General features: G+C 39.2%; 1 protein-coding gene across 4 annotated transcripts in view; it reads right to left on the bottom strand.

The window, feature by feature from the left end:
• Window positions 1-1,536: 1,536 nt before the first annotated feature.
• rassf5 (Ras association domain family member 5) overlaps window positions 1,537-22,654 on the bottom strand; it is a 43,736-nt gene continuing 22,618 nt past the window's right edge. For 3 of the 4 annotated variants that reach the window (XM_060857542.1, XM_060857543.1, XM_060857544.1), the window contains exons 3-6: window positions 8,355-8,465; window positions 6,603-6,897; window positions 6,362-6,477; window positions 1,537-4,662 (exon numbers count right to left, since the gene is read on the bottom strand). In XM_060857542.1, coding sequence (XP_060713525.1) covers window positions 4,510-4,662; window positions 6,362-6,477; window positions 6,603-6,897; window positions 8,355-8,465 — 675 coding nt within the window. In that variant the 3' untranslated portion in view covers window positions 1,537-4,509. Of the gene's footprint in view, window positions 4,663-6,361; window positions 6,478-6,602; window positions 6,898-8,354; window positions 8,466-17,452; window positions 18,116-22,654 lie in introns of those variants that run through there. The other variant, XM_060857545.1, reaches the window with a different exon arrangement.

Genomic DNA, 22,654 nt, shown 5'->3' with positions numbered 1-22,654 from the left:
ACTATTAACAGAAGCAGAGTAAGAAGAGATGATGTGGGGTTGCATGTTGTGCTAAATTGGGCGAGTCTGCAGCAGCATGCTTGTAGTAGATGCTATTCTCAGCTAGCAAAGGAAGACGTTCAACTGTATTTACTGCTGGGAAAAATTACTGACACCATTTTTAGGTTGACCCCTCAGCAGCTGACTCTCTGAACCCTCCAATGCTTGATGGGCAGATCAGTATACGAGAGGTAAATGCTGCATTTAGCCTTTTGGTGTTTTGATGGACACTTACAACCGGTGGCTATTGATGTTGCTTGAAAAGTCAGTGTCCTTGACTACCTGTATATTTTCTCCATGTATGGGCATGTACTGCACAGTGTGCTCTGTAGATCTCAACCAGCATTGGAATTTAAACTCTAATTGGTGTAAATGACAGTGGTTATAATGGCAAGCAATGCAACTTGTAGAATAGTTATGGATAAAGATAAATGAGAGAGAGAGTGTGTGTGTGTGTGTGTGTGTGTGTGTATGGGGGTTGTTCTGTGTCTGTATGTATATGTGTGTGTGTGTGTGTGTGTGTGTGTGTGTGTCTGGATCCACCATGGCACTGCCCATGATAAAGTAGTTACTGAAGATGAGTGCGTGAATGAATGAATGAATGAATGATTGATTGTGCTAGATCTATTCTCAAAGGGTTTAAATAAGGTCATATCTATAAACATTAATATCTAAATCATAAAAATTTATAAAGAAAGAGAATATCACTCCAAACAATATGTGATGTAAAGTATTGATCTGAAGTCAGAATAAATATCACTATTATATATCGAAAATAAAAGATAATTCAGCAGGCTCTTAAAGGCGTTTAAGTGGGAGTGGCTCCCCCTGCTGGTCTTATCTGGTAACTGCCTCAGCAAGCTTTAATATGGCTCAAAATCAATGTGGGTTATTTAATAGAATATATTTAATTTTCTTATTTTTAATTTAGGTTACACGAGCCCTGAATCTAATACTTTGATTTTATTTTATATTATAAAAAAACATGGAATTGTTTATATGTTGATATTTTTTAAGGAAGTTTATAAGTTCATATGAAGTTCATATCATGTTAAGTCATATTTCTGGAAGAAAAGATCCACCAGTGACAACATTAAGTTTTGAATATGGGAAAGAATAACGTTGTTCCTCTGTGTTTTTGTGGCTTATTGATTTCAAGAAAAAGAAATCATCGTTGTGTTGGTCAATTTTACGTTGAGCAACTAGCAATAATACCCCCAACTGTCAATCATAGCAACACTAGCCATTCATAGGCATCTTTAAGCTCATGCATGCAGAAAAGAGCAGATGGCTCTCCTCCCCTTACACTGCCCTTTGACCTGGCTGGTGTAGAAAATGGGAGAGGGTTTTGATTTGACACTGATCAGGTCTAATATCCGTTTATTGTACGCATATTCTGTTCTTCTTTCTCTAAGCCGTAAACATCCGACACATTTCTCTGTATTTCAGTTCACCATCAATTTTCGAATCAATCCAAATCATGAAAAGGCTGACAGATAAAATTGTGACATTTTATTTAATTGTTCATTATCTTTACAGTTTTACAGATGATATACACTTCTGAATCCTTGAAAAACAAAGGATTTGCCAGATAGCACTGATTTGTCCACAACCCCAAATGCATCAGAAAATAAGTTAAAAACAGACTTACACAAACACACACAGTTTATTCTTTCAATCTTATACATTTATCCTCATTTTCTGAGGCAGATAAACAAAGTAAACCAAGCACGCACACACACACACACACACACACACACACACACACACTCAGGTAAGGCTACACACAGACAAAAGGCACTGCCAGCGGGAACACAAGAGCGAGTGGGATAGGACGAAAGGAGGTATTCGATCCATCCTACTCAGTTTTCTCATGGCTGTGTGTTATACCTCCCATGCTCTAGGAGGCGCACTTTTAAAACTACCGTCAAAGCCAGCAAGGCAGCACAGGGGCAAAAAACATGGAGGAAACAAGACAAGACTTTAAAATTAAGCCCTAAAATGACCTTTTTTGGTCATTACTTCCAATCAGTGTGTATTTATGCTTACAGTCAAACAAACCTGTGTTAAATTCATTCTAACAGTGATCATTGGGTGCAGCTTACTTAACACAGGTGATCAGACTGTAGAAAAAAAACAAAAAAACATTCTAACATAACACAGTGCATGTTAGTCTGGATTGTCCCTGGCGACTAATTTACAATGCAAAGGAGAAACTGGCACAAGAAAAAAAAGCCTGGAACAAAGACGTTATTATCAGATTGTACAGTTCACATCACTGACCTTCTCTCATTACTCATCACCTTGCTGTGCTTTCTAGTAACATCACTATTATGAGCTTCATGATGATATTCAGTGTCAGACAGAATGAAATCTCAAACACGATTTAAAGCAACATTAATCTTTGTTAAAACATTTTAGAATCGGAAGAAAAGTACAAAGCAGATCGTTCCCTCGTTACGAAGTAACCAGGATTATTTATTATTATTATTATATATTTTTATATACTGTACTATATTCTGGCTCACCACTTTGTGGTCTGTTCTGCCTTGTGCAAGTAACTATTTTTGAAATCTACAATGTTTCATTTATTATAAAATACTAGGCTTATTCGTCCCTTATTTGTAACTTTGGTGTAAAATTCATTATTAGGGCTTTTCACACTCAAAATCTTTCCCCTGAGTGATTGGATACTCCGGGGTGAAAAGAATCCTGGGTTATCTTGTTTGACGCTTGACATTGTCTACATGTTGTATAATTTAAATAAGAGATTTTCTCCAGTTTTCACATCAGTCCTTTCACTGGGCTTTAAGAATTGGGTCTAAAATAAGTGCCCAAATAGGCATTGTTTACCTTTTACAGCTTTTTTTTTTTTGTTGACCTTTTTAAGGATGTCGTGTAGTTGATATCCAGTTTCTGCTAATTTTTCAGTCAGTTTGTTTCTGACTGTTCTATCCGGTTTGTCCTGTACGCGCTTCTCTTACCATAACTTTTAAAAATAAAAGTGTCTCGTCTCTCTCGTCATGTTTCTATCACTGTTTGACATTTTAGTATTTTCCCCCACAAAAGCTGCAACTACTGTTTACACGACATCATATTAATCATATAACGCACATCATATTAACGGTTCATTCCTGATCAATTTTAGAGCAAGCGTTCACTTCTAAATTCCAAGTGTGAAACCTTCCTCTACCCGGGATGCAAAGCAGAGATCAACAATAACCCAGGATTAAGCTCAGTGTGAAAAGCCCAATGGTGTTTCTCAGCTTCTAACAGCCTTGCTTTACCCACTTATCTGAAACAATGATCAGATGTTCTTATATGATATGATTATCTAAGCTACAGTACATCTTATATAATCATATATCCTACATATTAGATTCCAGACAGTGAATTATTAAGAAACAACAGTTTGTGGGAAAGCTCTGAGTTGTGTGATGGCTGAGTGTTGAGGCTGGGTGCTTCTATACATTTTCTTATGCTTTCACACCAGAACAGAAACAAGAACACACTCACACTCACACACACACAGTCACTATACACTCTACATGTACGCTATAGCTGTTTCACATTTCTGTAGGGTTCTGGTTTGAGACGCCTGCGTTCCAGAATGCTTATAATGTACAGTATATCTATCCAGACTAATTTATAAAGTTTATAGATTAGACTGAAAAAGCCTCCACATCTTTCCAAATGTACACACGTATGTATATGGATGATAGGTTATGATCAGTGCTGATTGGACATGTCGAATATATGCAGTGAGAGACATGTCGAGGTTATAGATTTGAAAGGTGTGCGGCTAGAACGGAGGATGCTTTCAGGAAATGGCGTATTGATTAGTACAGAAAGTCTGACTGAATACAGTACGTTGTTCATAATGGTTTTAGTTAAGATACAAATGATGCTGTAAAAAGCAAGTGAGTGTGAGTGCGTATTGATTTCTTTATAGCATAAGATCCAGGTCTTTAACCTAGACCTATCTTTACATTTATTCACTTACTTTAATTCACTTCCAGGAATATGGAATCTTTATAACATTGATGCTTGCCAAATCCCCCCCCCCCCCCATTTCCTTTGTCTACTTTAAAAAAATACCTGATGAAGGACACGCTAGCAAAGATAACAAAAAAGAAAGTCATGCTAAGTAACACTCGCAGTAGCAGTCATAGCAGCAGCATCATACAGAAATGTGGACAGACAAAAACAAATCCTTTTCAAACATCAACCACGTCAGTCAGAATCACACTCCTGGATCTTTGTGCGTCTGCCGTTTAGGTTCCCGAGTGATGTGATTGTGTGATCCGTCACTCTCCCCTTGTTCTTTATGTTCTTTAAGTCCTAACACCACCTCACACACCTTCTCTGGTCACTTTGTTAGACTCCAGAAGTCAGGTGCGAGGTCTGGTGGGGGTTATGAGGGAATCCTACGCAGAGAGTTTTTATGAGTCTGTCCATAGGTTCAGTGCGTTAGCCAGGTTTGTTCTGCACTTCCTCCAGAGCGTTGATAAGTTTCTTACGATAGGTCATGTAGCGCAGCTCTACCTGCTTCACCCTTTCCCTTTCCTCCTTCTCCAGGATGGCCAGAAAGTTATGCAGCTCAGGCATGGAGAACGCGTCCCACTAAAATATACAAAAAAAACAAAAAACACAATGAAAATCCTGAATAAATGTGTTTTAACAGTTGGATAAATGATATGTGAAAATGTTACACTGACATTGTTTGATTTCAAGAGAAAAACGCAAAAAATAGCAAAAACCAGAGATTGTGAATAAGAGAATATAACATAATATAGAAGTATTTGCTATTATATAAATAGATATTTGGAATGTATTTTAGTAAGTCAGGACATACTATAGGTTCATCTGGTATATCGCAAATAAAATTATATCATCGCTGTCGGGCGGAATCCTCGTATCTCCAAAACCATTACTTTTCAGGAAATTAAAAAAACGCCGTACCTTATCTGCAGTGCACAGGGTTTAGTCCACATTGCAGTGGATTGTCTTGCGCTAAATTCCTGTCCTCAGACGAGCACCAGAACTAGCGGGGGTCAAGATTTTTTTTTCTTTGAGCCCAGTGTTTTGAAGATATTTACCTCAGAAGACGTGTTGATTCGTTGCGACTCTTATTAAGGAGAAATATGCCGTGAAGCTCTCCCGCGGAGTGAGGAAGAGGTGGACAGCTGAAGTGTCCAATGGAGTTATGAGATTTGCGCTCAAGCTATTTTCAAGACTTTAGATTGGTTAATAACTTGTAAAAATAACAGACCCACGTGGGGACTGACCAATAGCATCGATATGTGAAAAAATATGAAATTGACCGAATTTGGACATACGAGGTTTCCGCCCGACAGCGACGATATTCAATTTTGGTTAAGTTTTAGCATCCTGCATAAAAAGTTCCTACATGCAACCACTGTCTGTGTGGCATTTACATTTTGCGTCAAAGTCAGCTGTAAGCTCTGCTATAAAATGTAGCCTCATCACTGCTGACTTGTGGCTGTGTTCTGGTTATCAGTTTCTGAGTTCATTGCTCGCTGTCATTCCATGGGAGTCTATGCTGGGAAGCGTGGCTCACAACTGAGCATTACAGATTTTCCCATCAGGGCTTTTGAATTTTATTTAACCAGAAAAGTCACAGTGAGATACAAGATCTCTTCTTCCCAAGAGTAGACACGGTTCCACATAAAAAAACAATTTCAGTAAGGACCAAAACGAAACAGTCCAAATGCAACCAACTGTATTTAACCCTTTTCAGCAGTACAGCAGCGTAATGGAAATCGACCTATTGGACATTTTCAATCAGTATAAACAAATCAGTCAGGACATTTTTCTGGATGAAGAAAACAGCTTCAAATTTTAGATGCTTGTGAACAAACGCTTGGGTTTTTATATCAGCATTTACTTTGAAGATAAAATATTCTTTGAATATATTGTCAAAAAATAGGCTAAGTGAAAACAGAAACACCTAACTATTGGTTACCTGAGTGTCTACTTTCATATGAGCCATAACACATCACTGTTTAAAGTGAAATGACAAAGAAATTAAATGATGAACATGGGCACAACCAAAACAGACCTCTGGTAAATTTTGATTATCATCTTGCATGAGCTTTCTGAGATGCTTTAGCATCAAGGCTGTATATGTGTATCTGAATCCTATTCTATGGCGGTATAACGGCCACGTGATGATGATGATAAGTAAGTAAAAGCCGTCACTGAGCCGTCACTCATTTTCTTCCTAGCTTCTGTGAGAGCAATCCCACAGACCGCACTATAACATCTACAGTCGATTGTGTCGCACTGCTGAATAACTGACCTCTACTTCTCCCGTCTCATTTTCTTTCAGTACGAACGAGAGTTTCTCCAGATCAGGACCTGCCAGCAGGCGAAGGAGCAGAGGGTATTCAGAGTCCGGAAGCTTCTGGAAAAGATCTGAGAAGAACAGGAAGCAGAATGATTAGTATGTTTTATAGGAGCTCAAGTTGACTGGTGTATTAAAGTCTATGCTATAGATGGAGACACGTGATTGAGACCTGCTTCCACAGCTATCTGCTTACCCTGTCCATGGCGGTGCATTTGCTTGTAGAGAGCAAATTTGAGTGGATTGTCCTGCACCGTATACTTCCGGAGCAGGCCCTCGATGACCTCTCTGACTGTGGTGGTGCTGCTAACATGGAGCTGCTTGAGTGCTTCACTGGGCAGATAGAAGGATGTGCGTTTGTCTGATGTGTCCGCCTCCGCTGAGCTGTTCTCTAAGTTCCATGAGCTGTTTGGGTCCTTTTCTAGTACTGTTACTGGCCGCCGAAGCTTCATGTGGACCTTGATGAACCCGTTGTATGTGCCATCAGCAGCCTGAGTGAAGAAGTGATCGTAGTGTATTATTGATGAAGATGAAGTGTTATTGCAGTGTAATGTAAGTCTAAACTCGACCAAGGACAACCAAACAAAACCAACAGAACAACAAAGGTGTCTGATGTTAAAAATTCACCATATAACGTAAAAAGAATTCATGGCATGACTTCACAGACCCACGATTATAGAGCAATGCAATGATATAGTGTGTGAAAAGTACTGAGTAACAAGCAGACATTGGATTTTTGAAATGTGGTTGAAAAACACAACAGTATTAGGTGAAAGAAATACTCAGTGGATTCAGTAAGAAATTCTAACCAGATTTACCCGAAGGCAAAAATTGGTATATAAACCCAGGGGTAATCCAGAGTAGACAGTTTACCTAGCAGAAAGCTTTTGGGAGGTGTAAGGAAACCGAGAACCCAGAAGAAACCCACGAGGAACATATGCAAAACTTGAACAAATAGGGGATTTTGAAGCTGTGAGGTGGCAACGCCGCCTGCTATACCTCTATGCCTCCCAAAATTGTATTTATTTAAAGAAATATTAAAACTAAGTCTAAGTATTCTGGCAAAATACTCACTCACTCATTTTCTACCGCTTATCCAAACTACCCCGGGTCACGGGGAGCCTGTGCCTATCTCAGGCGTCATCGGGCATCAAGGCAGGATACAACCTGGACGGAGTGCCAACCCATCGCAGGGCACACACACACACTCTCTCATTCACTCACGCAATCACACACTACGGACAATTCTCCAGAGATGCCAATCAACCTACCATGCATGTCTTTGGACCGGAGGAGGAAACCCCCGAGGCACGGGGAGAACATGCAAACTCCACACACACAAGGCGGAGGCGGGAATCGAACCCCCAACCCTGGAGGTGTGAGGCGAACATGCTAACCACTAAGCCACCGTGCCCCCCCTGACAAAATACTGTTTATTATTATTATTATTATTATTATTATTATTATTACTACTACTATGTCAGTTATACAGGATTATTATGTTAGTAATGTCTTTAGATATTATGAAATACCATTCCATCCACCTATTTTCTGTACCTCTTGTCCTACACAGGGCCATGGGGGGCTTGGAGTATATCCCCAGGGACTTGAGGTACAAAGAAGGGGTACACCCTAGACGGGATGCCAAGTCATTACAGGGAAAAAAAAAAATCACACACATTCACACACTGAGCACAATTTAAAGGTGCCAATTAGCCAACACCACATGTCTAAGCACAGGAATGCAAACTCCACCCACACAATGTGAAGGCAAAGCTCAAGCCCATAACCCTGGAGGTGTGAAACGAACCATACCACAAAAACCAGTAAGTTTTACTAGCTGGCTAAGAACAAAGCAATAAAGTTGTGCTATACAGTATCTGGACTACCTAATACCAAAGGTTTCTACGAAATTGTAGAAAGCATATGCAACACAAAGAATACTCACTAAGTTCATTCCATTTTCGGTCACTTGAGAGTTGTACTCTTCTATCTTCGCCTTGACCTCTTCCTCGGTGAGGGACTGTTGCTTTTCCTCTTCAACCTCTTTAGCGGTATTCTGCAATGAAGAAAGGCACACGTTTAAACCTTCTTATTGTAAAACATCATGGTAATAATCTTTAATATGGTTCTCCTTATAAAAACCATGGGGTACTTTTTCTTTAAAAACTAGAACCCTGTTTCAGAAAAGCACTTTCCATGTAAACAAATGTACACATTAAACAGTTCACCACAATCGTTTTTCTTTTTGTGAAGTTACTGGCATTGACGTTCGTTTAAACAACTAACCAGTTACCAAAATATAGCAGTGAAGTTAATGTAGTATTTTAGCTTTTACACCAAACAACTGACGATCATAATCCTTTTGGAGTGCTGGATTCACATCTTTGTTAATCCCTTTTATGCCATCCCCAAAGGGAAAAAAGACTCTGCATGAAATTAGCAAAAAAGCTTTCAGGGTAAGCATTATATTGCTCTGTAATGACAGATTAGCCATTAAGTGTACGCTGCTTTTATCGACTGCTGGAAACTCTTCCTACTTCATTGAGTGATGTTTGTGATGTTAACCCAAACCAGAAATTGGCTGTGCAAAGCACCTGTTCTTATTTGTCTCTTATTACTAAAAATAATCTGAAGAAACTTAGTAAAATAGTCACAATGGCTGGAAGCTGCAGCTCCCGGTAGGTGAGCGGTTGTACGTTTAACTACTTTAAATAATACACATGTGCATACTTTAAATATTGTTATTCACTAATTACTGTATAATTGAAGCTCTTTAAATGACAGAATTTGTATTAAATAAATTAAAAAAAATAATAAAATGTAACATTTAATTCATTCCAGTGTTTTAATTCAGTTAGCAGTATTTATTATTATTATTATTATTATTATTATTATTATTATTATTATTATTATTATTATAAACCAGTATATTCAAATGCAACAAGGATAAAATTAATTTACATAATAATCTTAGATTAGTGTTTGTGTGCTTTTTCCCTACATGGGATGTGGTAGCTCAGTGGTTAAGTTGGTGACCTACAGCTCGGAAGGTCATGAGTTCAAACCCCATGCTGCCACTGCTGGGCTCCTGAGCTAGGCCCTTAAACCTCAATTGCTCACTTGAAAAAAGAAAAAAAAAAAGAGATAAAAATGTGTATCGCATTGGATAAGGGCATCTGCCAAGTGCTGTAAATGAGCAAGAATATGTGATAGTTTTGACCTTGTGAGGATATTTAGCTAATCTCAGAAAAGAAATCTGCTAGCGTAACTTTTATTGAAAAAACAAACAAACAAAAAAAAAAACAAATAGCTGAAAGATCAGTGGTTAAGGTTCTGTGAATATAAATATAAATAAATTTAAATATAAATAAAATTAAAGGAGATCGTATATAAAAGATAGCGGTTTGGAGTATAAGCAAGGACCTTAGCCCTCAACGTGTTGGCTAACCATTTACGAAATAAGTCCCACTCATACTGATGCCCTTCCCTTTTCTACAGCTACACTATGAAACCTTTATCCTGTGATCTATCATGATTATTATCACTTGTTTGTGACTTCTATGCCTCCTTATTGACTTTATTCTTTGATTCAACCTGCTTTCTTAAAAGAAAAACATCCCCCTAAGAACATTATAGAACACACACCTCCGTTCTTCACTAACTGTGTCAGACATAAGAAAGAAGACATGACAACATGAGATGTTTCCTATTTTGAAAACCCCAAGTGCAAGGAAATTAGAATCTGAGGGTGTAGATCTTAGCTGCTACTGAACGAACCTTAGCAACAAAGACTGAAGCTGGGATATTTTTAGTCACTTGCTACTGTATGTCCTTCGTAATGCATGCAAAGGGTTTTTCTTTTTTTCTGAATGATGGGAAAAAATGGGATCATTTATTCAATGAAGATGCTTAGGGCACATTTTTGGTTTCTGTCATTGAGCAGAGAGGGACACAATAGTGTACACACATACACACACAGAGTTTGTAGTATAAAGTGTATTTTAGTGTATTTTGTGGCTCTAAATCCACTAGATTTGGCTGCTGGAGTCAAGACTGAGGAATGAAAGAGAGAAAGTCAGAGAGCAAAAGCCAGACAGAAGAGAAAGATTGAAATCCTGGATCAGAAATGTGTGTGTTGCTTTGTTCCCCACAAGCTAACACGGCTTAATAAATGTTCTTGTAAGAAAGTCTGCACACTAACATACCTAAATAACATGAAAGTTGTTTATTATCTGGTGGCAAAATAGCAAGCACATGCACCAGATTTCAGAAATGCTGAATCTTTTACATCTAGATTTTAGATCAGCAGCATGATTCCATGAGACAAATAAATAAATAAAACAACAAATCAGCACTTTGTTCAATTTCAGATAAACCCCTGAAGCACAGGGAGAGCATGCAAACTCCACACACAGGTCAGGGATAAGAATCAAACCCCTAACCCTGGGGGTAACCACTAAGCTACCAAGCAGGAGCGGACATACCAACCGCTAAACATCAACGGGACCCCAGTGGAGAGAGTGGACCAACCGATACCTGGGTGTTCACATCACACAGGACCTGTCTTGGTCCTGTCACATCAACACCTTGGTGAAGAAGGTCCTTCAGCGTCTGTACCATCTGAGATGCTTAAGGGACAAACTACCCTCTCAGGTGCTAAAGACTTTCTACACCTGCACCATTGAGAGCGTCCTGACAGGTAGCATCACTTCCTGGTTCGGGAACAGCACCATGCAGGACAGGCGAGCCCTCCAGAGGGTGGTGCGATCAGCTGGACGTACCATCCACACCGAGCTCCCTGACCTGCAGGACATCTACAGCACACAGTGCCGGACCAGGGCCAGGAAGATTGTAAAGGATCTCAGCCATCCCAACAATGGACTCTTTTCTTTGTTGCGTTCAAGGAAACGCTTTCGCTCCTTGAAAGCAAACACAGAGAGAATGAGGAGAAGCTTCTTCCAGCAGGCCATTCGGAGTTTAAACCAGGAAACACCCAGGATCTGGATGTAGTACTGGACCTCTCCCTCCATCTTCACTGTTTTTCTGCACACCTTTTTTGCACTGACACTTTAACTCTGGACTGTCACTGTAACTCTGGACTTGGACAGCACAGTGCCACTTTATACACTTTATACACACCATACTGCACATGGACACTTTAAGGACAATAATTAAAAACCATACGCCTTTATGTATATTTATATACTTTATTTTTCACTTATATTTTAATATTTTCATGTTTTATATAGTTTCTTTTTATATAGTTTATACTATATTTTATATAGTTTATACTACCTCCTTTTGGTTATATTCTTTTTATCCCAAATTGCATTCCTTATGTTTGAATACCGGACAGATGCAAAAATTGAGATTGTCCTGATGGGTAGCATCACTACCCGTCTGAGTAACAGGTAAATTTGTCTGCGTAACAGGTACATTATTTTTGATATTTTCAACCTGCTTCACCCTGTAGCGAATGTTCACCCTGTAGGGAATTAGAAATTACAAACAGAATTTCAATCTGACTTTCATGCCTTACACAACCTTGTAGATTCACTGTCAAGATATCGACACGTTTGATTTTAGCCTCCAGTCTAATATCCCAACAAGCCAACCAGAACATCCTGAGTCATCTATTACTAAAAGACATGTGAATTTCGATGTTGGTGAATCTTCGTGCTCTTTCCAGGGAGCTGGAATTGACACGTTCTGACTAATCTGTCAGGAATTCCTGCATTTGTGAGTAGAGCTAAATATAGTAGCCTCCCACCCTTCCCCTAGCTTGCGATGAGAAAGTGCTACTGATTAGAACAATGGAGTAGACGATGAGGTAACCTTCTCAAGGTTTCTGGGTTTGCATATATAGAAAGTGGCTTTACTTAAATGGGGAATAAGAGGAGGGGAGCAAAGCAGCTAAAAATGAGAAAGAGAGAGAGAGAGAGAGAAAGAGAGAGATTTATGAGGTATGGATCAGAAGGGAGGAAAAATGGTGCAGAAAAAAACACTATGCTGCAGGGAGGCATCAAGCTGTCACTTTATAGCAGCAGACTTGCAAATGCTTGCTTGGTTCTCACATACAAACCCCCCCCAACACACACACACACACACACACACACACACATCAGAGAATTGGCCTTATTTCATTTTCCCTTGCAGATCTTTCAAGGATCTAAGCATTCAGACCACTGCCTTTAAATTCAAATATAAATTCATGATATTTGGTACGTGTGTGTTATTTGGTAATGTACCACTCTTAATTATTTCCTGGTACACTGCATGCACCTTCCAAGTGAAACATACAAGAAAAGTGACAAGGAAAGGTAAGGTTTAGTACCAATTGTTCTGAGAATGTGGGTTTGAATTAGATAATAGACCATGAGGGATGCAGTGTGTGTGTGTGTGTGTGTGTGTGTGTGTGATGTGATGGTGAATCAGCAGGTGTTGTGTAGGATCTATTTGCCTCATGCAAGTCTCCTCTGCTTACGTTATTGTGTGCCAGACTGAGACCTGACCCACATTTAATACACACAATATTTCAATATTTAAAGACATTTCTATATTACACAATATGAATTTATGAATTTAACAGCTCAAAAAATCAATTATTTAGCGCTGCAAACAAGGGAAGTTTTTATAGATATTATAATATATTATAAAGATTTAAAACAGTACAAAACGTCAACATCGGTTCAGATCATTTATGGTGTTCCTAATTGTTATTAAAATACATAATTACAACAAAATATAAAACTGCTACCGACGTTCTGTTACTCAGAAAAGTGTACTGTCACAGTATAGTGTTCACAATATCGACAGCATATAATCATATTGCTCAGTGTTTTACTTATATTTATCTATGAGCTTGTCTCTTTAAATAGATTACAACCTACAGCATCTGCATCGCTGCTTTATACAGCGGAACTAAAGAGCGTCGTGGCCTTTATCACTTCCTCCTGCTCCAACTGCCTACATAATACCGTGTCTCACCCACAGGAAAAATCCCCTAAAATCAAAAAATCACTCTTTTTATTGTCCTTCTAGTTTCTACTAGACAGTAATGCAATCAAATGCAAATAAAAAGCAGACGTCTGCTTCATTTCCTGAAGCAGAAGACATAAGTTGAGTGGGATGGACTACGACAGCAAAAGATCACAGGAGGTTTCTCTCCTGTCCGCTAAGACCAAGAGGTTGTTGAGGTTACCTGACAGTTGAAACAGGACAGTTGTGGATTGGAAAAAGACTAGATGACATGTGTCGCTTTCACTCTTACTCATTTCACTTCAGACACGACCTGGTTTTCCTTCCACGCCCAGCATGATGTCTGAAAAAATCTGAGAAACTGTAAAATCCTTTTGAAGTACTGGAAACTAGAGCTATCTATTTACACACAACACCCAAACCTTTAACTACTACTTTTCCCTGTTCACAAATAATGTATATTATTTGACACCGTTGCAGTTCCTCAGATTAAATGGCAAAGTTTTTCTTCATAATGACACCTGAGGATCTAAGACAAGGCCATGATACATAACAAAGCACATCCGTGATGCGATGGAGATAAATATCACCTTACATGAGTTATAAGGGAAGTGCTTCCTCTGTGTGTTCTCACTTCCATCCTTGAGCTCAGCACATGGTGTCTTGAGCTGATTAGGTAACAGGATGCCATCAGAGCCATCCTTAGGCCACGTGAAAGCTCTTGAGCATTCTGAACAATATTGACTTTATTGTTGACAAACCTCAGGAGCATATCTGTACCTTAAATGATGACTAAATGACTCACTACAAAAATGCCACTAGAAATTAAAAGCTTATAAATGGTTAGGTTTAATACTCCTATTTAGTTTAATGCAGCCTTGTACAGTAATAGGAAATAATATGGAAACTAGTCTGAAATAATTTTTGAATATATTCTCATGGATCCAAAGCTTAAAAATCTGCGTGAGTAAAAATATATACTAATATACTAAGTATATTAGTATATATTTTTTAGTATATATATATATATATTAATATATACTAATATAAAAATATACTACAAAACCCCATTCCACTCAAGTGAATTAGCCTTTTCTCACATTATTTTGCTATCGTTACAGCCTTAAGTGAATATGCTAAATCTTGCAACTGAAATAAAAGAAAGAAAATCTCTCTTAACAGTGTTCACATACTTGGGGAATTGGATCAGCTGACTTCAAATCTGCAGATACAGGATTTTAAAAAAAGAGTCCCACATGTCCCAGTCCTATCCGTATTCCTCGCCAATAACATCCAACCACTCATCAGCCTTATGCTTTCTATCTTGGGGATGTTTTCAGGGTGTGGCTTTGAAAAGTTATACTAAAAAGAGAAGTCATGTTTGTTTGAATCGTGAGAACTGACCAATGTAACTTGCAATAAAATCGCTGACTAGCTTGAAACCGATGAGCCCAAAAATCACTTCCCATTTGACTTAGTTGATATTTTTAATACACTGGTCATCCTCATAGCCATAGCTCTGAGCCTGCCAGTCACAGTTGCAGGAACTTGGTGCCTGAGCAGAAGCTTGTTTATCTCAGAGCGGAAGCTGTGAAACTGTGGCCCATTTCCTATTACAACCGAAGCCCTGACATACTCACATACTTCATACTTTATTGTGTAAATGTTCTTACCAAGAGTGTTCAATGCAATAGCACTGTGACAACTGCATGCTCTGCTATGATCTTTTGCTCTCACTTGACATACTGTACAAGCTCTCTTCCTGCAGTTTCTGCAGAGAAACAAATGTACTGCAGTAATGACAGTCTCTCTCTGTCCCCCTCCCACACACAATCTCTCTCTCTCTCTCTCATTACTGGGTCAACCATCAAGTGGGAGAAGCTATCACTCTCTACATATTCACGTCCCTTTAACCAAACAAAGCTTGATCATCTGTATGTAACACCAACAAATTTCACAACACACACACTCCACACACACACTAATATAGACCTGATGATAGCAAGTGTTTATTGATGCATTGCTACTGCACCAAAGCAGCTTGGCCACCATGTGCTCTACAGAACAGCCGAGGGTGTGCTTTGGCGTATAAACTGTTAATTAATTATTTTATGCTCAGCAAAGCCAGCAGCTACAGCGGTATCTGACAATCGCCTGTAGTGAGTTTGAAAGACAGACTGACAAAAATGCCTGCGAGTCCAGGATCATTTGCATAACTTGCCATTACAGAGTAAAATGGAAGTGGTGTGTGTGCATATGTAAGCCATCCTTTTTAGCTTGCTATACATGTAATAATATAAGAATCCCCCAGCTGTACTGTATTAAATCATCAAGCATCATAAATCTGAAGTCAGTATGTGTTAATGTACAGCGTGTTCAGTTCCAAAAGCACTGCATATAGTAACCATGATCCTTAATATTTGTCTACCTTTCCCTATTCAAATGTTTACAACTGGCTGTAACGACAGCGTTATGGGGTGGAGCTTTTTTGTTTGCTTGCTCCACACGTGGTCTTCTATGATACGTGGGAGGACATGTGGCGCTGATGTTCAGTGGGTGTCATATTTGCTCGAGCTCGTGTTAATGAATGATGGGTACATGGAACTGGTTGTATGTTCCATCAATTTTTCCTTCAGAGATGCTTATTAAGTACCAAATACTGCATGAGCCATGATACAGTATTGATCTATGCTAGGTCAAAGGATATAAAATTAGCTTTGACAGAAATGCTTACTTCAACTACAAAAGGAAATCTGATCTGAAGCTAAGGTTACAGAACCTGTTCTGCAACAATAACCTCAGCTCTAACCTGGCAACCAGAACTGCACAGACAGCACCATCCTAGCAACCAGAGTCACACAAAAAACCCACATCCTGGCAGCCCAAACAATGTATGCTTCTTATTTTAGCTATTCCAACAGCTATTCCAACAGTCTTTTAGATCAGACAATCCTAAAAGGAACACACATAAGCAAACAAAAAAAAATCTTCAGTCCTTAGATACTCTAAGCTGGTCACCTAAACTGGTCACCTACACTATGTAGAGGATGAATAATTCATAGCATGAACAAGGATCTTTACAAACCTGACACTAGTGAAGTTGAGGTAAGCCTGGTGAAGTAGAATTCAAAGGTTTGGCCTGATAGTGTATTGCTTATACAGGCACAAAGCAATTTCTCAGGATACAATACATGTGTGTGTGTGTGTATGTGTATATATATATATATATATATATATATATATATATATATATACATATATAGAGTAAATATATTTAAGCTTCATAGAGCGTAATTAAGTAAATAAGTGGGAAGGGCAACTCTAATCGGCGGCGATATGCCAGATGCCTGTGCGTGTTATTCATCTCAGCTTAGCATCTTAAACAAATAAATTAGTCTCAAATTGAACTGAGCTTACATAACACAACACAAGTGCTTATACGTTTTGGGAAACTCTGCCCAGTGGGAAAACACAAGAGTTGGAAGAATTTCGGGTGTGTCCAAAGACCAGGAGATGATTTAAAATGAATTTGTTATTTAGAAGCAACTCCATTTGAAAAGATAATAAGGAAACGAAGGGGGGTGTTATCACCACTGCAGCCCACTCCTTTTGCTTAATTTTCCTCATCAGAGCAGCCCAAGGACACAAAAATCAAGTCGAAAAATTACGCTAGAAAGCTGTTGTTACAATTAGCATAATTTACTGACACAAAGGAAACACTGAAAGGGGAAAAAAACTTCCTCAAATCTGAGGTTTGATTTGGGTAAACAGACTTTGTTCTCATGTTAAACTTTCCGCCAAGAGAATTTCCATCATCAAAGGTTTAGAGACATTTTTCCAACATTGGAAAGCTATGTAGAAAAGTACATAATAACACACCCTAAATAAAACCAACACACAATACTCTTTTTTTCACACAAGTCATCATTGCGTCACTTCAGAAACTTCAAGAACACAACCCAATTTCCGCTCTCTATGACCGTCACCTAAAAGTAGCCCTTCTCTGTTTCAGTGATCTTCAAAAATATACACTGTTTGCTCTTCTTCCCGCTTCCCCAGCATTACCTTGTCCTTTTGCTTGGACTGTGATCGGCGAAAGAAGGTGGTCTTGGCGGTGAAGAAGGCGGAATCATCGTTCTCTTCGTCCAGGCTGCAGTAGCCACTGCTCATGCTATTGCTACCGGTCATTTGCGGGGCCTCCAGCGGCCCCCGGCACCATTCCAGGCTTCAGGCAGTGCAAGAAGTAAAGATCTGATCAGTAGATGAGGAACGGTTTCAAATCAATGACCAGAATGCCTGAAGTCAGTTGAAGGGACAGACGGAAATCCGAGAGCAGGAGAGTAGAGGTATCAGAGTACTTCTACGTATCACTGCTGGGGGTTGCGGAAGAGCGGCAAGGAGACCTCGGTTCCTCTTTCTGGCAGGTCAGCAAGACAAGATCAAGATGGAAATGAGAAGAAATGGCCTTTTCAGCTCGGTCCCTGAAATCCACATCAGCTCAGCTTGTCAATCAGATGAGAAAAGAAAGGATAAGAGAAAGCTCTGTCTCTGTGAAGTGAAGTGCTCATGCAGGCTTGTTGTCACTAGTGAAGATTGCTGCATAAGCTGGGGTTGATGACTGAACCCACGGCGAGTCTGTAGACGATGCGGTGCTGTGTTAAATGTGCCTGTAGTGAGTAGAGCTGTCAAAGCTGGGAAACAACCTGCTCACTGCCTTCCTGCCTGCATTACCAGAGACTGAGAGAGCAGTGCTGACGTATTACCCCTTCCCTCCCTCTCTCACTCACTCCCTCCCTCTCTCTGAGTCTGCTCTCTCTCCCCTGTCTCTGTCTCTCTTCCTGCTTGCAACTGCTCAACCATAGCCATTTCCTCTTAATGACGGAGACACACACTTTCACAAACAGACACAAACACAGGGAGGGAGGGAGAGAGAGAGAGAGAGAGAGAGAGAGAGAGAGAGAGAGAAAAGACAGATACATCACACATGATCCAATCAGCATGTGGTCCTATTTTACATAGTATCCAATATGCAAAGGGACAGTTCTCTGGAAGAAGAACAAATATGTCAGAATTTCGAGTGTTCAAATGTGAAAAGCCATTTAGAGCAGCTGCAACGAATAGAGGAAGCTGTGACTGCTGCGTAAACAGAGCACACTTTATACTAATGAGGCTCTGAAAAAGCCACAGGTACAATTTAATGGCTTCGATAATGTACAAACTATTGTTTCTGTTTGCATTATTAATTCATTCCAATGCACTTTTTGAGTTGAAGAGTAGCTACTGTATACAATAAAGTATAAAGTGGACGTATTATACGTTATAAGGCACACAAGCTGCGTAAAAAACGCCACCTTGCCTACAAATGTTGTTTTCAATGCACGGACATGGAAACACATAAAATCTATATTTATCACCAGATGTATAAATATTGGGCAATGAAAAAATATCACATGAAAATAATCACATTAGTAGAAAAGATCATAAGGCCTGTCTTGCCGGATTTTAGTGTTAGTTTATTCATTCTAATACCTTACCATTTCTAGAGCAACCACTCATTCATAGGGACTTATGTATGCGGGATGATCTACTTTACATAATTTATAAGAGGTGCATGGGAAAAATGTATAAACATTGATTACTTGTTGTGTGTAAGGCAGCATTTAATAACATTTATTCAAGTTCTCCACCATGGGAAAAGTTTTTGGAAAGAAAGACACAGAATTTTTTTTAAATAATAGGGGGGAAAAACACTTTGGGATATGCTATTATTGTAAAATAGTCTAATTTGAGGTGGTATCTGTAATCCTGCTTCATCACACCACTCAACGGTTGATTAATTTCCTGTAACAGCATGTCTTCTTCTGTTCTATTCCTTACTTATTTATCAGAAATGGTGATTATATATTAAAAATGGGAATTTGAGGTGCCTAAAATTACTTCCAGCAATTTTATGTATGAATTTGTATTTTTTTTAGATGATAGACACCCCACGTACACAAAACCGCTACATAAATAAAACGCATTCATTTTGACACACAAAGACTTACAACCTGACCGTTGAAAAGGCATCACAATAACAAAACCTACATACCTGCAGGTCATAGATTACATGACTGTTGACCTCTCTTAAGGCCCAGCAGGCACCTCTGGACTTAACCTTTAACCCTGACCTTGAGAAGTCAAGACCAGCTGAGTACAGAATAATGAGCAAATAAATACTTCTCAACGGTCATCATTCAGCATGTCTCATTATTTTCCTCATACTTTTGAGATATATCACATCATAGTGGAATAAAACATTACCAATATCCTCTCTACGATTGTCATGTCAGTATCCAGACTTGCTTTGTCCAATACTCTACACCAAACTATATTTTACAGAGTGTGATGAAAAGCCTGAGCTAGAAAAAAAAGAGATAAAATGATGACCTCTTTCAATAGAGGCTGGCTGAAAACCACTTTCGATTACCCATGTCACTGCTTTACTAAATTCTCATTGAGCGACAGTTAAACCTTTGGACTCAATCCAGTATTCTTGTAGATTCTGCCAATGCAGCAAAAAGGATCCTTGGATCCCAAATCATAGAATGACAAATGTGCCTATAAATGCTGCTGGGTGACTTTGACGTGTGTGGCTGTAGATTAAAAAAAGACTGCTTCTATAAATGCAGACAAATTACCTGAAGCCAAAGCCGTCTGTTATATTACCATAATCGATGAGATGGTTGATGGTAAGAAGATGGAGGAGATGAAGATTGCTCTCCTGGGGGTTTGGGGGTTTTATTGACTGGCTCAAAGATGAGGATCCCTGCTCTGCATGGCATCAATTTGCTGTAGTAGTAGAGCTAGAGGAAATGTTGCAGGGGCTTTCTGCAAATTGCTGTGAAAGAAGATAATCAATCCCATGAAAAAACCAACTGCATAATTGCTCTTCCGTAGAAAGAACCCAAAACCTGCAAGGGTTATGAGATTGGAAGCATTGAACAAAGAGTTCACCAGCCAGAGGCCAGGGCAAGTCTGCTGACTGAGTTGCCCATTTGTTCTTGCCAGATATGGGAATCGAATTGAAAAAATGTCACAGCAATAGCAGCATCTCATAGTACAACGTGCAACTTCACAAGCGTAACTTCACAAGCAGATCCCCAGCTGTTTGGTCAACATAACACTCCAGGACGACAACTGTAGGGTGTGTAGAACCAGTGTGTATGGGTGTGTAGGACAAGTATGGCAGACTGGCAAGTCTGTGAGACCTCATCTCTGTAGAATTTTGTGAGATTATTTGGAACAGCAGGTGAAATACTGAAATAGGCCACAAAACCCTGAGCTGTAAGAAATGCACACATGGTCAGCACAAGAGCGTTAAAGTGACAGAATTTTAAGAAACTGGTGACATGGGCTGTTTTATGTTAACTTAGAATTTCTGTTGAAGTTACTAAGACACAAAAACAATCATGATAGCAAGAAAGGTTGTGAGAAACTCACACTGGAGACTGGAGACTTCCATAAGCGTTCAATACAGAAATCTTCACCATATTAACCGTTAGAGCTACCGGTGCTTTCTGGTTTGGACAGGTTTTTTTAAACAGTGCCACTCAATATCCAGTCTCTAATGATAGACTCCTCTTACACACTGGTGTTAAATGCAGCGTCAGATCCTTTACATGATCTGCGTTTCAGACCCCTCTCTGGTAGCCAGGACACCTCATATCGTTCACTTACACTTTGTCTTTAATAATGCACAGAGGCTCTAATTTCTTTCTCCACTAAACATATACCAAGCTCCAAGCCACGCATATGGTAGGTTAAAAAGCTTGCTTCATGCTCTATCAAATCTCGAAGGTTACTGTATGCTCCCTTTAACCTTTAGCAGTGTTTATTGTGTATGCCCGTCTTTGGATTTGAATATGTATGGCTAAAAACTAGAACAGGTTAGGGAGGACACTTCGAAGGTTAGTATTGAAGGTTCTCTGGACACTAATACATATTTGCTGCACTGAAAAACAGTGTGCAAATCAGTTAGCATGTCAAGGACATAGAAAGGTGTTTCTTTCTCAATTATTCTCTCTCTTTTTCTCTTTCTGTCTCTGGTCATGTGCACTGTCTGAGACACTTGCACACTCAGAGCAGCTCTCATGGTCTCACTTATAAAGCATACAAGTGTGTTGTCTTGATTTTATTGGATTTGTTGCTATGGTGATCTACAACTGAATGGCAAAATGCTGCCACTGTGTTACGGTGTGAATCAGTGGGACCTGCTGACAGAGCTCCTTGTATCAGCTAGCTTTGCTGTGATGTGTCTTATCTAGCCATTAAACCTGTCCAAGTGAATGTTTAACGGTTAAATGTAATGTTTCAACACAATTCAACACTAAACAGCTTACTGTTTTCTCCTGATTACTATCTTTAACTCTGAACCGCTTACTAGGTAGCTACGTCACACTAGCTAACAGGAAAAGTTACACCAATGTTAAGGAGCACTGACAGCAAAAAAAGGTCAGGTCACTGCAAACCTTTTTTTTTCCCTGCACAAAACACTAATCAAAGAGACCAAGACAGATATGATAGATTTTATTTTGAAGGTATTTTTTGTGGAGCACAGTATTCTAATCACCTGCTAATCTATAAAACTGACTCTAGGGCTTTAATTACAACATATATGTACTATCAAATACATCAAGAACACTGGATCAGAGTATAAAATTAAACTGATCTGATACAAATACATACTGACTCCGGCAATAACTCTCAGAAACATACACCACATCAACTACTCTAATACACACTGTGCATCAAAGTAATATCTCAAAGTACAGTATGATATCGCTCACCCCTAGAGAACAGTGAATTGCAGATGCTAAGAGTTTAGAAACTGTCTCTTTCAAACAAAGATAGAGAAAATGTTTTGAAGTCCTGCTGCATGACCAGGAAGTGTGCTAAATCTCATGTGAATTAGAATACAAACAGGAAGTTGAGACTCTAGGAAGCTAAGAACTTCGATAAGCATCGGTCTAAATACTCAGAAATGGAGGGAACAAAACAAGAATCTGCTGAAAGATTCTGCAGTGCTGGAACATCTCTGATGGGGTTAACACAACACACACACACATGCACACACACAAACACGTACACACAAAGGTGTGCAGGTTTACAGAGTGCATATTCATGTGTGTGGTTTCCATGCGCGAGACAGGAAAAAGGAAGTCGTAAGTCGAACAGCAACAAATATTTGTGTGAAAACACACACAAAATGAAATGACGTGAAAGAGA

This window comes from Tachysurus vachellii, chromosome 22 (assembly GCF_030014155.1).
Source record: "Tachysurus vachellii isolate PV-2020 chromosome 22, HZAU_Pvac_v1, whole genome shotgun sequence".
Lineage (NCBI taxonomy): Eukaryota > Metazoa > Chordata > Actinopteri > Siluriformes > Bagridae > Tachysurus > Tachysurus vachellii.
This window is presented reverse-complemented; position numbering and strand designations above follow the sequence as displayed.